Source organism: Pyrgilauda ruficollis, unplaced genomic scaffold (assembly GCF_017590135.1).
Source record: "Pyrgilauda ruficollis isolate IOZ18807 unplaced genomic scaffold, ASM1759013v1 scaffold2, whole genome shotgun sequence".
Classification (NCBI taxonomy): Eukaryota; Metazoa; Chordata; class Aves; order Passeriformes; family Passeridae; genus Pyrgilauda; species Pyrgilauda ruficollis.
The window spans coordinates 1090115-1105389 of record NW_024519206.1 but is presented as its reverse complement, the minus strand read 5'-3'; the positions used below and the strand labels follow the sequence as shown (position 1 = coordinate 1105389).

At 38.0% G+C, this 15275-nt stretch overlaps 2 protein-coding genes across 2 annotated transcripts in view; one reads left to right on the top strand and one right to left on the bottom strand.

Moving 5' to 3' along the window:
* Positions 1 to 5093: 5093 nt before the first annotated feature.
* Positions 5094 to 15275, bottom strand: part of CFAP69 (cilia and flagella associated protein 69) — a 35342-nt gene continuing 25160 nt past the window's right edge. The window contains exon 23 of the mRNA XM_041466199.1: positions 5094 to 5208. Within this exon, the coding sequence (XP_041322133.1) occupies positions 5167 to 5208 (42 nt within the window). The 3' untranslated portion in view covers positions 5094 to 5166. The remainder of the gene's footprint in view (positions 5209 to 15275) is intronic.
* On the top strand, positions 6753 to 10371 carry FAM237B (family with sequence similarity 237 member B). The gene is made up of 3 exons (XM_041466613.1): positions 6753 to 6987; positions 8934 to 9330; positions 10035 to 10371. The coding sequence occupies exons 1-3, from the start codon at positions 6913 to 6915 to the stop codon at positions 10058 to 10060; spliced, it is 498 nt and encodes a 165-aa protein (XP_041322547.1). The 5' UTR covers positions 6753 to 6912; the 3' UTR covers positions 10061 to 10371.

Here is a 15275-nt window from a genome sequence, read left to right as displayed (position 1 = left end):
TCCAGGGATGGGGCATCCACAGCTACTCTGGGCAACCTGTGCAGTGCCTCACCACCCTCACAGTAAAGGACGTTTTCTGTGTATCTAACCTATATATTCCCTCTTTTAGTTTGAAACTATTGCCCCTTGTACTATCACTACAGCTCCAGATAGTCCCTCTCCAAATTCCCCATACAGCCACTCCACATACTTGAAGGTTACTATGAAGTCTCGAAGCAATCTTCACCAGGCCAAATTTTCCTGGCCTGTCTTCAGAGGGGAGATTCTCCAGTCCCCTTAGCAACTTCATGGCCTCCTCTGGGCTTGCTTCAACAGTTTAATGTCCTTCTTGTGTTGGCGGCACCAGAACTGCATACAGTGTTCCAGGTGGAGTCTCATGAGAGCAGAGCAGAGGAGAAAAATTACCCCCGAGTTCTTTCACAAGCTTTTATTTTGTAGGTAAATATTTCTTAGACAATATGACTATGTTTTTAATTTTTTGTGTGTGTGTTTTTTTTTTTAAGCACTAGTCCTCAGCAAAAAGTAAATATTTTTCTGTTCCCTCTTACAGCTTTTTCACACACTTTTACGTTCTTGATTGCACCTATTAGCTGCCTGAGGAGAATCATCACCATTTACAGTAATTTAATACTAAAAATAACTTTAACAATGCATGTTATCTGCTACATAAGAAAGTAATTAAAAAAAAATTAGAAAACAGTGGTATGCCTTATACATTCTAAATGGCCCAGCAGAACATTTAAGTGTTGGGAACTCCCCATGTGTGGAGTCACGAGGCTTGACTCCATGTTTCTCAGAAGGCTGATTTATTATCTTATGATATATATTTTATTAAAATACTACATTAAAACTATACTAAAAGAACAGAGAGAAGAGATCATCAGAAGGCTACAAAGAACAAGAATAGACTAGAATAACAAAATCTTGTGACTCTCAGAGTCTGATGCAGCTGCATCTGTGATTGGCTCTTAATTAGAAACAACCAACATGCACCAATCACAGATGCACCTGTTGCATTCCACAGCAGCAGATAGTTATTGTGTACATTTCTTTCCTGAGGCCCTCAGCTCCTCAGGAGGGGAAGAATCCTAGCAGAGGATTTTTCATAAAATGTCATGGTGACATTTAAGCTCACGTGAATGGCAGAACAGAAATGATTACCACAGCAAAAAATTCAGAACTCTCATGTTGTGCTTTCAGATCATGGGGACCACATCTGCAGTCCTAAAGCAGGTAATACGTAAAATCTAGTGGGAAGTGTTTTGAACTGATCGGTTAAGAATGCCATGACTGGAAAGTAGCAAATGTGGGCCTGGCCTTGTCCTTGAGGCATTTAACTGAGGGCTTGCAGGCTGAGACTCATCTTCTATACTCAGATGTCTCCAGAGGTCAAACCATGTCATGAACAACCCCCTGCAATCTTCATCTCTCTCTCTGAGTCTCTGATGTTAGCTCAGCTGAACGTGGACTATAATTGCTCATCACTGAAAAGAAGAAAAGTGACCTGGCCAACCACAGACCCTGAAACCTGGTCTCAGTCTCACTACAAAGCTTTGGAAAAACTCAAATTTGCTGTATTAATTCCCAAAAACATTTGATATGGTATCACCTAGAAAGTAATGAGCATATTGGGGTTAGGAGAGAAACTGATAAATGAGATAGCCACAAATAAGGTTGAAAAGAAAGATGTCAGGCTTAAAGGGTTTGGTTTAGGATGGTCTTATTTGATATTTTTTGTAGTAGTCCTGATAAAATCAGTAAGAGTATGCTCATGAAATTTGGAAATGAGATATACTTAGGAATCACTATAAATTTGCTACTTTTGGTTGGGATAGAGTTAATTTTTTTCACAGTGACTCAAATGGGGCTGTGATTTGGATTTGTGCTAAGAAGAGTGTTGATAATGCAGGGAATTTTTTAGTTATTGCTGAGCAGGGCTTGCATGGAGCCAAGACCTTTTCTGCTCCTCACCCCACTCCATCAGTGAGTGGGCTGTGAGTTTATGGGAAACTGGGAAGGGATACAGCAGGACAGTTGGCCCCAGCTGACCAAAGCATATCCCACACCATGTGACATCATGATCAGTAAAAAAGGCCAGGGAAAGAAGAAGGGAGAACAGTTCACAAAGTCATGGTGTTTGTCTTCCCAAGTCACTGTTATGTGTGACAGGACCCTGCTTTTCTGGAGATGGCCGAACACCAGCCTGCCCATGGGAATTTGTGAATGAATTCCTTGTTTTGCTTGGTTTGCTGCACGGCTTCCACAAGTCTTCTCACTTTTGCACTTCCAATTCTTTCCCCCATCCTGCTAGTGAGGGAGTGAGGGAGCAGCTGCATGGTGCTTAGTTGCTTGCTGGGATTAAACCACCACAAGAAGTATCTCAGGAGATGGATTTTGTTTAATGTAGGGAGGTATTAAGGTCATTGTGTAAGGCCCTGGTAAAACCTCATTTGGGGTACTGTGAAAACCAAATCAATTGTTCTACAGCTGAGCTAATGTTGAACTACGAGAGAGCTAGAGGGAAGTTGGGTTCATCATCAGAGACCTTGAGAGCCTTTCAAAAGAACAAATCTTAGGATGGCTCAGCTTGTTTACTGCAATAAAACAAAACCAGAGAGGAGACAAGTGGTATCTATTAATAGATCAGGAAAATAAATATGAAGGATGAAAAGCATTTAAATAAAGGGGAAAGACACAAGAACAAACAGATATGTACTATTCAGTAATAAATATATCAGGAAACCAGAATAATATTTCTAGTCATTGCTGCAATTGACTAATGAAACTGCTTTTCCATGGAATTAGTGGGAACAAAAGTATTTCTATTTTTAATATGGCACTTGATAAATATATGAGGTGATTGTACAACAGAGGTTTTTTTGTAGTGGCAGGGAACTAATCCCTGTCATTCAGGAGGATCTTCCTGTTCTGTGTTACCATGCCAATTCATAGTACAAACAGCAGAACATTTTGTCCAGATTTGTGATTAATAATATGGGAAGGACCTGTCCGTTTTTTTCTGAATAGTAGGCAAGGTTCAGAAGTCCTTATGAATGCAACAGTTAGATTGTGTTACTGTGACTTCAGTAAAGCATATGATGTCAGCATTCTATAGAAAAGAACAGAAAGAATGAAATAAGCAAAAGAACTTTTAAGTGAGATGAAAAAAGCCTAGGTAAGTTAAGGTTAGAGAGTTCTTCAAGGATCAAGTCACAGGCCCAGAGCCCTCCTTGGATACCAGTACAAGTATGTATCAAATTACACCCTGGTTTTGTGCTGTTATGCTTTTGTGGTACATAGTGTTTGAATTTAATCCTTACAACTGTTAAGAGCAGCCTGGTCTGAAGCTGGTCCACTTAGCAGAGCCTTAAATTCAGGGTGCTGCACTTCCTTAATGTGCAGCAGTTAATGTGTTAGTGTGTGGACTGGCCCAGAGGTGCCAGCAGAGCTACTAACCAGTGTTAACTGATGTCATGTAATCAGTCCACAACTTGACCTCAAAAACAGAAACAGAGAAAAGCTGGTCTCCTATATGTTATGAGTTGAAGGTGTTGAATTTATTGACATAACAGTAGATTTGTTTCAACAGGGAGAAAGTTTATGCCAACAAGCTCATGCCAGCAGGGAATTAAGCAACATTTTATTTGAAGTGTGGCATTATGCATTTTCTAGGTCCTTTAATAACATTAAGTGGCTCATCACACATACATGATGCTAAGAATTACTGAAATAGAATCATTTAACACTCTGAAGTTTGAGGACATTTAGATGTTTCATTGTCCAAATACCTGAGTTCAAAAATGTATCTAGTCTCCTGAAGAGACTGTTTGCCAGGGCAGGACTGGTTCTATCACCTTTCTCTCCTGCTTGCATTGGGTGTGTCATACTTGATTTTCAGTAACAGGGCTGTGAGCACTTCATTGTCAAGCCTGATGGCAGAGCATCACTCTGTCATTTTTTTACTTCAGAAGCTGCTAATCAGTGATGCAGAGGGTGACTCAATTCTTTATCCTCAGTGAATCAATCCTGTGTACGAACAAGTGTGCCTGTGTCACAGAGATATATATAAATCAGTCACAAAAGGCTGGTAGCATTTTAAAGCTCTCCAAACTGACTTATACATAGTCAATGCATATTCTGAGTTTCATGATAAGTAATGCTTCAGTTCCTGCTCTTTTGTTCTTACTGTGTACTTCACATATTTGTATGTGATTGCTTGAAAATCACAAGGCTACAGCTACCTCAAAGCACAGTTTTACCCCTGTTTCTTTTCTCTCATGGTATAAATTACGAAGTAGTGTACTGTCATCAACTCTAACAAGAAGAAGCCATAAAATCTCTTCCCCCAACTATTTTAAAACTTCCACCAGCAGTTTTTTGAAATTTGTGGTTTATGTAGTCTTTTTCTCAGTCTAGAAAAGAACTAATTTCTATGGAAATATGTAGAAATTATGCTGAAATATTTTAGCAATATAGCTTTATTTAACATAGAGTTGAAATAATCAAAAAATGAAAGTCAGTTTTTCTTTCCTCGCCTTTCTGAACGTGAACACAGCTGGTAAATTTGCATAATGGTTTTAGTAATTGAGAGAAATAACTTCACCAACATACCCAAGGTCCAAATAGTGTAAAATATTGATGTATTAATTTTACAGTTTTATGGGAAAAACAAAAGAGATTTACCCAATAGCAAGGGTACACTCTTCAGTACAAAAAGTCCCACTAGATGGAAGCACCTCAGCTACCATAATAGAAGGAAGTACAACAGTTTAAAACACATGCCATGGAAAGGTATCAATGCTGGAAGAATTTTGAGGGAAACGTTTTATTTTGCCCAGATTCAGCTATCAGCTAAAAATTAAAAATCACAGAAATAGATACTTTTACTATGAGCCATATGAGCCATCTAATAAAACTCAGTGTCAAGCAGCTGTGCTGGTGTCCTTGGGTTTATATGCGTGCTGTATGCTGCAGCTTTGGAATTCTTTTGGAAGCCCTGCAGAATTCAGAACACAACACAATTTTTCTCTAAATCCCATTTATATTTAGTCATTATCTCAAAAAAAATCTTTCCAAAGTAAATGAATAGGTTCTCTGCTTTAAGGATTTCCTCTTCAATCCAAGCTTTTATGCAGCTTTCAGGTATGTTAGATATTACAAAGGTGGTCACAGATTGATTTTTCTTGACTTTCTTTGACTCTTCTTGTTCTGAAATAGAAATTTAAGTGACTAGTTTAATAAACATGATCAGTGACTGTCTTCATAATGCTTCCATCCTACAAACTTCATGTAACATTTCACAGGATTATTAGTTACCAGTAATTTTGATCTCTGCTAACTTGTATTAATGGGTTCATCCTTGTTCCAGGTGGCATTCCCCCACAGGCGATGATCCCTCAGTGCATGACTGACAAAGTTGATAACATCAGAAAGGAAAATAAAATATAGAAGTCAGCTTTCAGAACCTTTTTCACTTAGAGATGTGATTTTTTAGATATTATCAATGAATCTTCATGTAGATTCCTTAAAGAACATTGCTGACAAGGTGGCATTTTAAAAAGAGGTATTTTTATTTGAAAATATTTCCCAACAAAAATCTATTCCGCAGCACTTTGATTTCTATAGGTGTGTTCTGCAAGTACCTTAAGACTAAAAATGGTGGATTTAACTAGAAAAAGGAAAAGCAAGAGGAGAGTGATAAAAATGAATCTGTAGGATGAAGAAATATGATGAAAGGCTGCCTTCAGTGGCTGTTGGAGTAGAAGGAAATCACTGTTTGCACCAGTAGCTTGTGCTACTACACCTAGATGTTTTAAGTGGCAATGAAATGAGAAGGGATTGATGCCACAGCCAAAGAGCTGTGCAACTACCCACCTCTTTACATGCCATTAAATGCCTTTACAATTTTGGCATTTTCACTGTGAGACTGACAACGCTAATAAATGTGATAGTGCATAAAGCAAACAAAAAGGGAAAATTTTTCTAACTTGAAAACTTACTGAATGCTGTTTTTTATTAGTGATGCAAAGGAGCTCGCTTAAACGTAGGTTCCTTGTGAAGTCTTTCTAATGCTTTAATTTCTTTTTTATGAAAACTGCCTTAGAATTTCAAGGAATAATTACATCTAATAGAGCTTTAGCTCCTTTCAATGATACAATGAGTTCAGAGATAAGCTAACTATGTTCCAGTCTTCCAGATATTTCCTTCTATTTAGTTGTGTAGGTTCAAACATGGCATACTTTTTGAAGCAAGATTTTGAAACAGTCTTGACATAGCTTAGCTGGTAAGGCTTCCGGAAGATACAAAATTATTGTGAACACTGTCATTTCAGAGCAGATTTGCATTTGTGCTTAAGCATTGTATATATTGGTTTTTGACAGAAATCACTAAATTTCTACTTGAAAAAATGGAATGTTCCTGTCATGTTAAACTCCACCAAATCATGCTGTGAAATCTTAACAGACCCAATTTTACAACATATTTGTTCTTTTTCATTACTTTGAACATTGTCCCTGAATGTTCTGGTGGATAAACAGGAACATGCATGGAAACCCAGGTTTATGAATGGGAGTTTATTAAATGAGAGTGTTCATGTTCCTGATTACGGGAAAGACTTGCTATCCATTATGTTTTCCTCCCTCTGACAGCCCTCTGCCCCTCCTCTTGCCTCACTCGAGACACCCCCACCCCGAAGGCAGTCTCTCCAGGTGAGGCCCCAGCCCAGCCCGGGCTGACACTGGGCGCTGCTGCAGAAAGAGGTGGGGCTGCCACAGCTCCCTCCACCCTTGCCCAGACCCGAGTTCAGCTGCTGCTGCTGCTGCTGCTTTGCCAGTGGCAGTCGTCCTTGTGCACTGTAACCTCGGCATCCTCGGAGCATCCAGCAGCTGCCAGGCACTTGCAGCCCTCTCATGAATGTCTTTCTTTATCTCCAAGTGGCTGACTTTTGTTTCTCAAGGCTACTGTTTTCCATCTCCTCGCTTAAATACTGTAAGTAAAACTTCTGCTGTGGCTCTTTAGTTACTGCCTTTGTGAAATTCCTCTCTCTTGTACTGAGTAGTGGGAGTTACTAGTTCAAGGTGTCTGAGGTTTGTTGTGGTCTCTGCTCATGTTTGTGCTGTTCAAATGGGCCTTCAGCTTTTCAGTTTTTAGCTGGATTAAAACATGAAATCAGAACAACTCAAAATGTTGGTTGTTTCGCGGGGGCCGTTTTCCTCCTTTGTAGGAAATTGCCAGTGTGTCCTTCCTCTGAATGCTGGTGCCTAGTGAAGTGGAAGCGAGAAGAGAAGCATTTCCATCCCTACTTGTTTGCTGGAACCAGTTTTCTAAGAACCCAAAGAAGAAAACTAATGCATGCTGATAAACTCTCAGGATGCTGAGGCAGGTAATTCTGCTGCCTGCTGAAATGTAGCTGGGCCAGGTTTTTAGGAAGGAGCTAGGTTGGAGGGTATCTGTCTGGCTCAGTTCCTTGGGTTCTGAAGCTGAAGTAAAGGAATACCTGACTAGGGACCTCAGGTGGCTGCACCAGTGTGATTACACATTCAAACTAAAAATCATCCCAGGACCCTGAGGCCACAGCAAAAAGGCCTATTTCAAGCTGTGCTGGTTCCTGACCCAGTTTGGTGTGATTGTGAACTCCATGGTGTCACCCTAACTCTGTATTCTTACAGACATTCCACATAAATGTTGTATGATCTGTGGATTATTCTGTCTTTGATTGCATCACTAGGAGTTGCAGAAATGATGTCAGTGTGTTAGCACTTTGAAGATATCACAGACTAACTTTTAATATTGACAGTGATATTTTGAGTGGAAGAGCACACTTGCAATTCTGGCCAAATTCCCAGTAAAATTTGCACAGCTGCTCAAAATGTTCCCTTTTTTCTGTACAAAACCTCACATCATTTTCGTAATTGTATTTTACACTCCAAATTGGAAACTGTGGGAATAAACATGGCACCAATTACTTAAAATGGAATTGATTTAGGATACCAAAATAAGGGACACTGTCTGAAAGTTTTGACTGTCTTCTTTTTCTTCAGACTTCTTCCCATGTTTGTCTTTTTTGTTTGATTGGTTTCCTCTTTATGTTTATTCTCCTGTTCCTCTGCACTTTATCTTGATAGAAAGGGCTAATAAAAAAATATCAGGTGTTTTAGTGCTGTTCTGTCTAAACTTGATTTAAGGATATGGAATACACATCATAGGAAGACTGCATTTTTCCCAGGGGGAATCTCTGTATAGTAAAGGACACATATTCTGTAGCATTTGAAGTTCTTATTATGCCTCCTCTTTTATTACTCTTTCCATCTTCAATTCTCCAGATACTTTCTCTGTTTTCCACATATACTAGAAATAATAATGCCAAATAATGCCAAAATCTTACTAAATTTTCTATTATAAGCCAGAAAGGAATTTTCCCTCTTCCATTCTTGGAAGCAACAGCTGCTGAATTAGTTCATAACATTCACCCAATACACTGTACAGTCTGATTTACCATTCCTTCATTATCATCTTTCTGAGTCAGACTTTCCATGAAAGACTGGCTGTTTATAATTGTTATTTGTTTGCAGTAACTTAAAATAGCATACCACTAGGACTCTTCAAGCATCTGATATTAACCTGATTTTACTGACAATCCAAGCACAGGTGATTAAGGGAAGAAGTGCTGGTCTCAAGGAGCAGTTCTGACATTGGCTATGGTCACTTCAAACTTTTTGCTTTGGGTTTTCACATTCTAAATGGCATTAACAATTTCTAGGTGCAAGCCTAGCTTCCAGCATTAGGGTTCATTGACTGGTATTTATTCCACAGTTTGGAAAAAAAGGATTTTTCTGAATATATCTATAAATTATCTCTTGGGGTACCCATGAGAGTTATGTGACAATGAACTATATAACGTCAGAATCACTGTGATTTTATTCACTTCTTTCCAGGTATCTTCTTCAAGTATGGAATTTGTATGGAAACGATGGTGGTATCTTCAGCTAGGCTGTATGTTATTAGTGAATTTGGTTTATGCCAATCTAGAGTATCAAAAAGAAACTCCTCCAAGCCTGCGTGAGATTGACCATCAGTGCTGGGAGGTATCGTCCCATGGGCTGGTGGAAATGAAGAAACTCAAGGTAGCAGATACAGTCATTGCTCTCTGGGACTTCATGATGTTCCTAAAGGAATCCCCTAAGCCCAAGCACAATGACCTCTTCAATGATTTAGCCCAGAACTTCTGGGATATGTATGTAGACTGTGTGCTCTCAAGATCTCATGGAATGGGCAGAAGACAATTAACATCTCCCAAATATTCTTCCACGTACTCACACAGAACTTTAGAAGGTAACTATAGTTATAGGATATGGTACTAATATTAAACTGAACCAATGCTCCATCCTCACCCTTCATTGTTCAGACAACTCAATATACTCATTTCCAATTTTCTGTCTCTAATTGTCAAAAGTGTTTGCATCTTTCAATGGTAGCTACTTTCACAATACACGAGACACTGGTAGTTAGAGTACCACATTTCTATATTCAACGAAGTGTAAAAAATACTGAGTATGCATGTGGAAGTGTGTGGAAATGGATGCTGCATTCTCTATCACTTTGTGTATACAAATGACAATACATTGATAAGTAATTATAATACTGAAAGTTTCCTGGTATTAGGAGCTCAGTCTCAGCTTTGGGAAATCATCGTTCTGCAGAAGGGAAGCTCAAGTCCCTGATGGTTTGAGCCCTATTTTTCCTAGTAAAACTAACTGACATATAATGTGATGTCATGGTCACTGTGAATCACTGAACAGTTACAGGTTCAGGTCATGATGATCGGGTTTGAGTCTGAACTGAAATCATGTAGATGACTTTACATCTTACTAATCAGTCCTAGATCTCTTGCCCCCGTTCCTCCTCAGCAATGTGCTTTTTACTGATGTACCTGGTCAGATGATTCAGGTTCTTGGAATGAACATGCAGATTATTTAATCATAGCATTTCTAACGTATTGCTTGGACAATAACTACCTGTCTTTCATAATCTTGCAGGGTCTGCTTTCACCAATCCATTTTAGGCCAAAAGGGGAGAAAATGAAGATACTTAAACAAGGCAACATCAAAATGAAGGAGTACAAAGGAGTACAATGTGTATTGTAGATGTATGGACAAATCCTTTGGCATGCTGCAATCCTTTATTGTTTTCTTTTCTTTTTGTATAAAGTACTTAATCACTCCTAAACTGATAAGTACATGAACCCCCACACTGTCCCTTTTGCTTTCCTGTCTTGCAGTCTACTAAGCTTGCCTTTTCCTCCCTCCGTGTGTGAATGTGTTCTGAGTCAACACCTTTGTTTTCCCACATAAACTTTAAAGTCTCGATGTGTCATATTTTTGTAGAGTCTTGTATTTTCCAATAATTCTCTTTTTAAAAGTTAATTTTGATGGAAACCCAAAATATTTTTATACATTATGCAACAGAGAAAATGTGAACAAATTTATTTTATACATTGTCTTGCACATACTATTAACCTTAAGAACTGGAAAAAAAAAAAAAAAAAAAAAGTAAGAGGTGAGATATTAAGCTAAAGGGAAGGATTATGCTTATTGTAATGTCCTGTGCAGTACAGACTTTGTATTTTATCATTGCTTAGTCTAAGCTATGGATTAATTAAAGTATTTTTCTAAGCAGCAAGGTCTGAATAGCAGTAGTTTTTTTGTCTATTAACATGTTATTTGATAAGCCACTACTACGTGCCATGCTTTACACAACACTGTAAATAAGGTGATGCAGTCCATCTCTGTCATCGCAGCAACACTGCAGCTGAGACAGGACCCATGCACCAAGTGGTTCAAAACAGGCACAGGCTGACTCGACTGCTGCTCTCAGTACAAACCACTGGCCATAGATAAAATAATTCAAGGAGATTAACTGCCTACTTAATCCAATTCTTCTGAGCATAAAAAAACCTGAGAAATGCTGACCGTTCTCTGCTTTACTCCTTGGGCAATGCAGCTTGTTCAGTCCCTGTTGTGTTTTAGCCTTTTATGAGATTACAGGTAGTTTAAATTATTTTAGGATATAGTACTCATGCTGTAATAGCATATAAACCTTCATAAGGAAAAAGAAATCCATCCCACGTAATGCCTAGCTCATATATAGTTTGTAAAATATCCATCAAGTCTCATAGATTTGCAAATGTTCATTTAGGTAAACACAATATTGAACTGCATCTTCTAAAATACATCTCCTAGAGTATTCTGGAGAGGGTACAAAAGTAGTGAGAGATTTTTCTGACCCATAAACATCACTTTAAGTTCCTGATATAAATAACATTTTTGAACAAATGGAGTTATTACACACCCAAACACAGCAACTTCAGGAATTGATACATTAAGATGAGCAGCAGTTTGAGAGCAATTATCTAACCTGCCCCAGCAGTACCCAGTTTATAAAGCTGTGTACTGCATTGCACTTACAACAGAAGTTTTAACTGGCATAAACAATATAAAAAAATGCCCCTTCTTCACCTGCACTGATCACCTACAGAAGTGTTAAAGTATAATAACATTTTAAAGGGATTGTTTCCTCTATTAGTGGTCTTTTAATTGAACGCCAGAGCAAGGTATCCTATGCAGTTTTAAAAGCTTCATCCTTCTTCAGGCACTAAGTCTGTTTTAATTAGTTTTCTATAAGACACAAAAGTGCTTAGCATCCACCGTAATTGTTTCCAGAATGTTTGAACAATCAATTGCTATGGTCACCCTGTGGTGTCTGCCAAAGCGGCAGGGGATTATGAACCCCAGGTCACAGCAGCAAAACAAATTCCAGGTGGACATGCTACGGTGTACATCTGTGAGAGCTGTGGAAAGCCACAGCTGACTACTGGGCATGTCACCATGAGGGATTAATAGTGAATGGGATTATTTTTCCTTCCACCACTACCCCCTCTTTTTCCATCCCTGGGTTACAGCAGGGACAGCAAGCCCAGCTTCTTGGGTGTTGTCTGTTCTCCCCTGCAACAGCCAAACTATGGTCCATGGCTGTTTGGCAAAATCAAATGCTGTTTGTGCTGCTGTGCTGCCTGTGTTAGTACTGATTTATGAAGGATAAATGTAACTATTTGGGGAAATTCTGTCCCCTTCATTCTCCAGTCATTATTAATTAACATTAATGCTTAATTACCAAGAGCATTTGCATTTGCAGCTGCTCATTTGCAGTCAGGGTGTCTGTAGCAGAAACAATACAGTTGTGGGAAAATGTCATGGGGCTCACTTTGTGACTGATTTAAAGTTTTTGCAAAAGCAAAACTGATTTCCAGTTAATGGTTCTTTATCCATACCTTGGCTACAGTATACTGCTGTAGTTTTTGCTCAGAAATTGGGAGGACTTATATAAGTCCTCTACATTTCTTTTAATAGGCCTTTGCCTTGATGCCCAGTAATAATGAGTCATCTACACATTCACGTATATGCATGTAAAAAAGCATTTAAAAACCCCGCCAAAAGTCACAGTCTTTGGTGTCCTAGTAAAATATGTATAACTTGGTTTTAATTGTAAAAAGACAACAGACCATACATTCTCTAAACAAGTAATAAAGCAGCAAGGGTTCTGCAGAGCTGTCAGACAAATATAAACATAAAAAACTGAGCAAGACTACTCGACATAAGACTTCAGTTAGAGAGTCTTTATATACCTTGGCTAATCTTTCTTGTAGGCAGGCAAGAAATACAAATAGACTAGTTTAATAAAACAAACTTTATACAGATAGTCTTGGGAAAATGTCATCATTAAATTACAGTTAAAAATTATCAGTCACCAAAGGGTCACCATAAAAGTTAAATTAAATTAGCACAACTCAATTTAACTTCTCTATCTTTAAGTACTAGATGACGTTTCTACTCTACAATGTGATGACTTTCCTACTCAATAATGGTGTAACAGACCTGCCCATAAGAAAAATCCTTCTGATTTTTGGAAAATGCATATATAGAGATTTCTCTAAACCTCAAATACATTTTTTCATATGTGTGTTTTATTTTATTTCATTATTTTCTTAGGGTTCTTCTTTTTATAGAATTTAGGTAGTCAATTTTGAAACAAAACTATTTGCCTTTATTTTTAATGCTACCATGTGACAAACATTTTGAAGATACACTTATAAACACACCTATCCCATTCCTCTTTCATGAAGTAAAAAAAAAAAGTGAGTTGTAGTATGTTTAGCTCAAATTTATTTCCTTTTTTCAATCAGGCAGTTAAAAAAGCAAAACTTTGTGCTTTTCCCAAGATGTTGCTAACAGGCAAAAAAGACAAACTAAGTGCCAGTTTGTAAGTCACAGCATAAAAGCTTGCAATGTCACAGAAATTTATGCCATAGCACTGGACAGCAACTGGTTTTAAAATGAAGAGCCTCAGGGAGTCTTGTGCTATTGTAACATAGCGAATTCTGGCATTGACCAAATTAGAAAATAGCTCAGAAATTGAGTCATCTACACAAAGGTCTGCTGCTCACCAGTTCATGCAGGCATTCTAGAGGTGCCAAGATGAAAGAAGATGAGTTATTTTTGGAGACAATGGGAATAAGAGCCCAACAATTATTAGATTAGTAAGATCAGCTAAAGAGCTGGGAGCAACCCAAATGGAGAAGAACATTGCAACAGGCCTCTCCAACAGGCTGGGAGAAACTGCTGGCACAAACAAGCTCATTAATGAGTGTTTAGATGAAAACTGGGATGTCAGAAGTCCTGGTGCTAAAAGTGACAATTCAAGAAACAAAATGGGCTTGGACAAAAACTATGTGGGTATGGTATTCAGGAAAATGAAGAATCAAATGTGTTTATGTGAAGATTTATCACCCTGTTCAATGAGATGCTTAAACTGCAATGTCTGGAATGTGTAAGCAATTTTTCAAGTCATTAAAAACAGATTTTATCTTGTATCTACTTATAGGTAACTACATATTAATATACCACTCTTTGGTACAGTATCTATTATACAGGTACTGATTTTTTCTTGACTGAGTCCAATGTTTTATCTCTTTTGACCATTTTTAAAGGTTCCTTTACAAACAGAGGACTTTCTAGGAGCATGGTCTGTATCAGCCAGTGGCCCTTGCTGATGAGGTGTATTTTGTGCAGTTGCAAAGTGACCAGGTCCTACCTGAAATACAAAATAAATACATTTCTTGACTCTCATGCTAGCATTTAAAATGAGAGGACAGTTAAATCATGAACTGCCTTTAAAAAATATTATTCAGTTGGTGGAGATGCCTGCTGAGGTTTCTGAAGGCAACTAAAACTAACTATCCTTTATACTAAATTCACAGGTTGTTTCCATCAATACAAAAGAAAGGAGAGAGTGTTTTTTCAGTGGATACTTTTACATTCTCTGCTTTTCTGTCTTTGTGTTATGATTTATTAATTGCAAAAAAGAAAAGCCTTTATCCAATATAAGTTTGCTGTACAATGTTATTTGGATTTGTACAGGATGTCAGCCACAGTCTGTGACCTCAGAATTTCACTATACATTATTATTTATTACTCCAAATAAGAAAAAAAAAAAAAAACAGGCCCTCTTCTCTTTCTCTCAAAATGCAATTGCACAGAACTACTGAACTACCGCTCCAGGAAATCTCCAAGACTGAAGGACATACACCCTTTCCAGATTCATTACTACTCTTTGTACTGAATACGTTGGGGTCTTGGAATAAATATCCCTGAATGACAGCTGTCTTCTAATCATGACCTACTAAAAAAAAAAAATGCAACTCCTTGCATGCATGTAGTTCACATGTTTGATGTGTGACCTTGACTGGTTTGCAATAACCATCTTAACTTAATCTTCATCTCTGCCTGCTGAGGATGTTCGGCAGTTTGTTGCATTAAAAATTTTTCCAGCCATGTCTGTCATTTGTAACTCTCCTAAGCAAAGTACTTGAGGAATGTTTTATGATGTTGCTGATGCATCTGTTTTCTCAATACACCTATTCTGCAAAATGGACTTTTCCTTGTTTTTATCTACAGTTATTGAAATGTTGATTGTAGAACCATGAACGTATTTTCTTGTTAAATCCTCTCCCTCTAAGATAGGAACATTCATAGCTTGAGGTTCAAGCCTTTAAAATAAAATCTGACAATATATTTCTCTCCACTAACAATTTCCAGATTACTCATGCTTATATCAAAATTTTTCAGACACTTTCTGCAAAATATTGCTGTTCAACAGTCTGTTGTTTATGCAAGTACCTAAATAATTGTTCCAGCCTACTTCATCTTGCATTCCCAGGTATG

Coding starts and splice junctions, on each gene's coding strand:
- FAM237B (XM_041466613.1), top strand. CDS start 6,913: ATGTCTTTCTTTATCTCCAAGTGGCTGACTTTTGTTTCTCAAGGCTAC. Junction 6,988..8,933: donor CATCTCCTCGCTTAAATACT/GTAAGTAAAACT, acceptor ACTTCTTTCCAG/GTATCTTCTTCAAGTATGGA. Junction 9,331..10,034: donor CTCACACAGAACTTTAGAAG/GTAACTATAGTT, acceptor ATAATCTTGCAG/GGTCTGCTTTCACCAATCCA.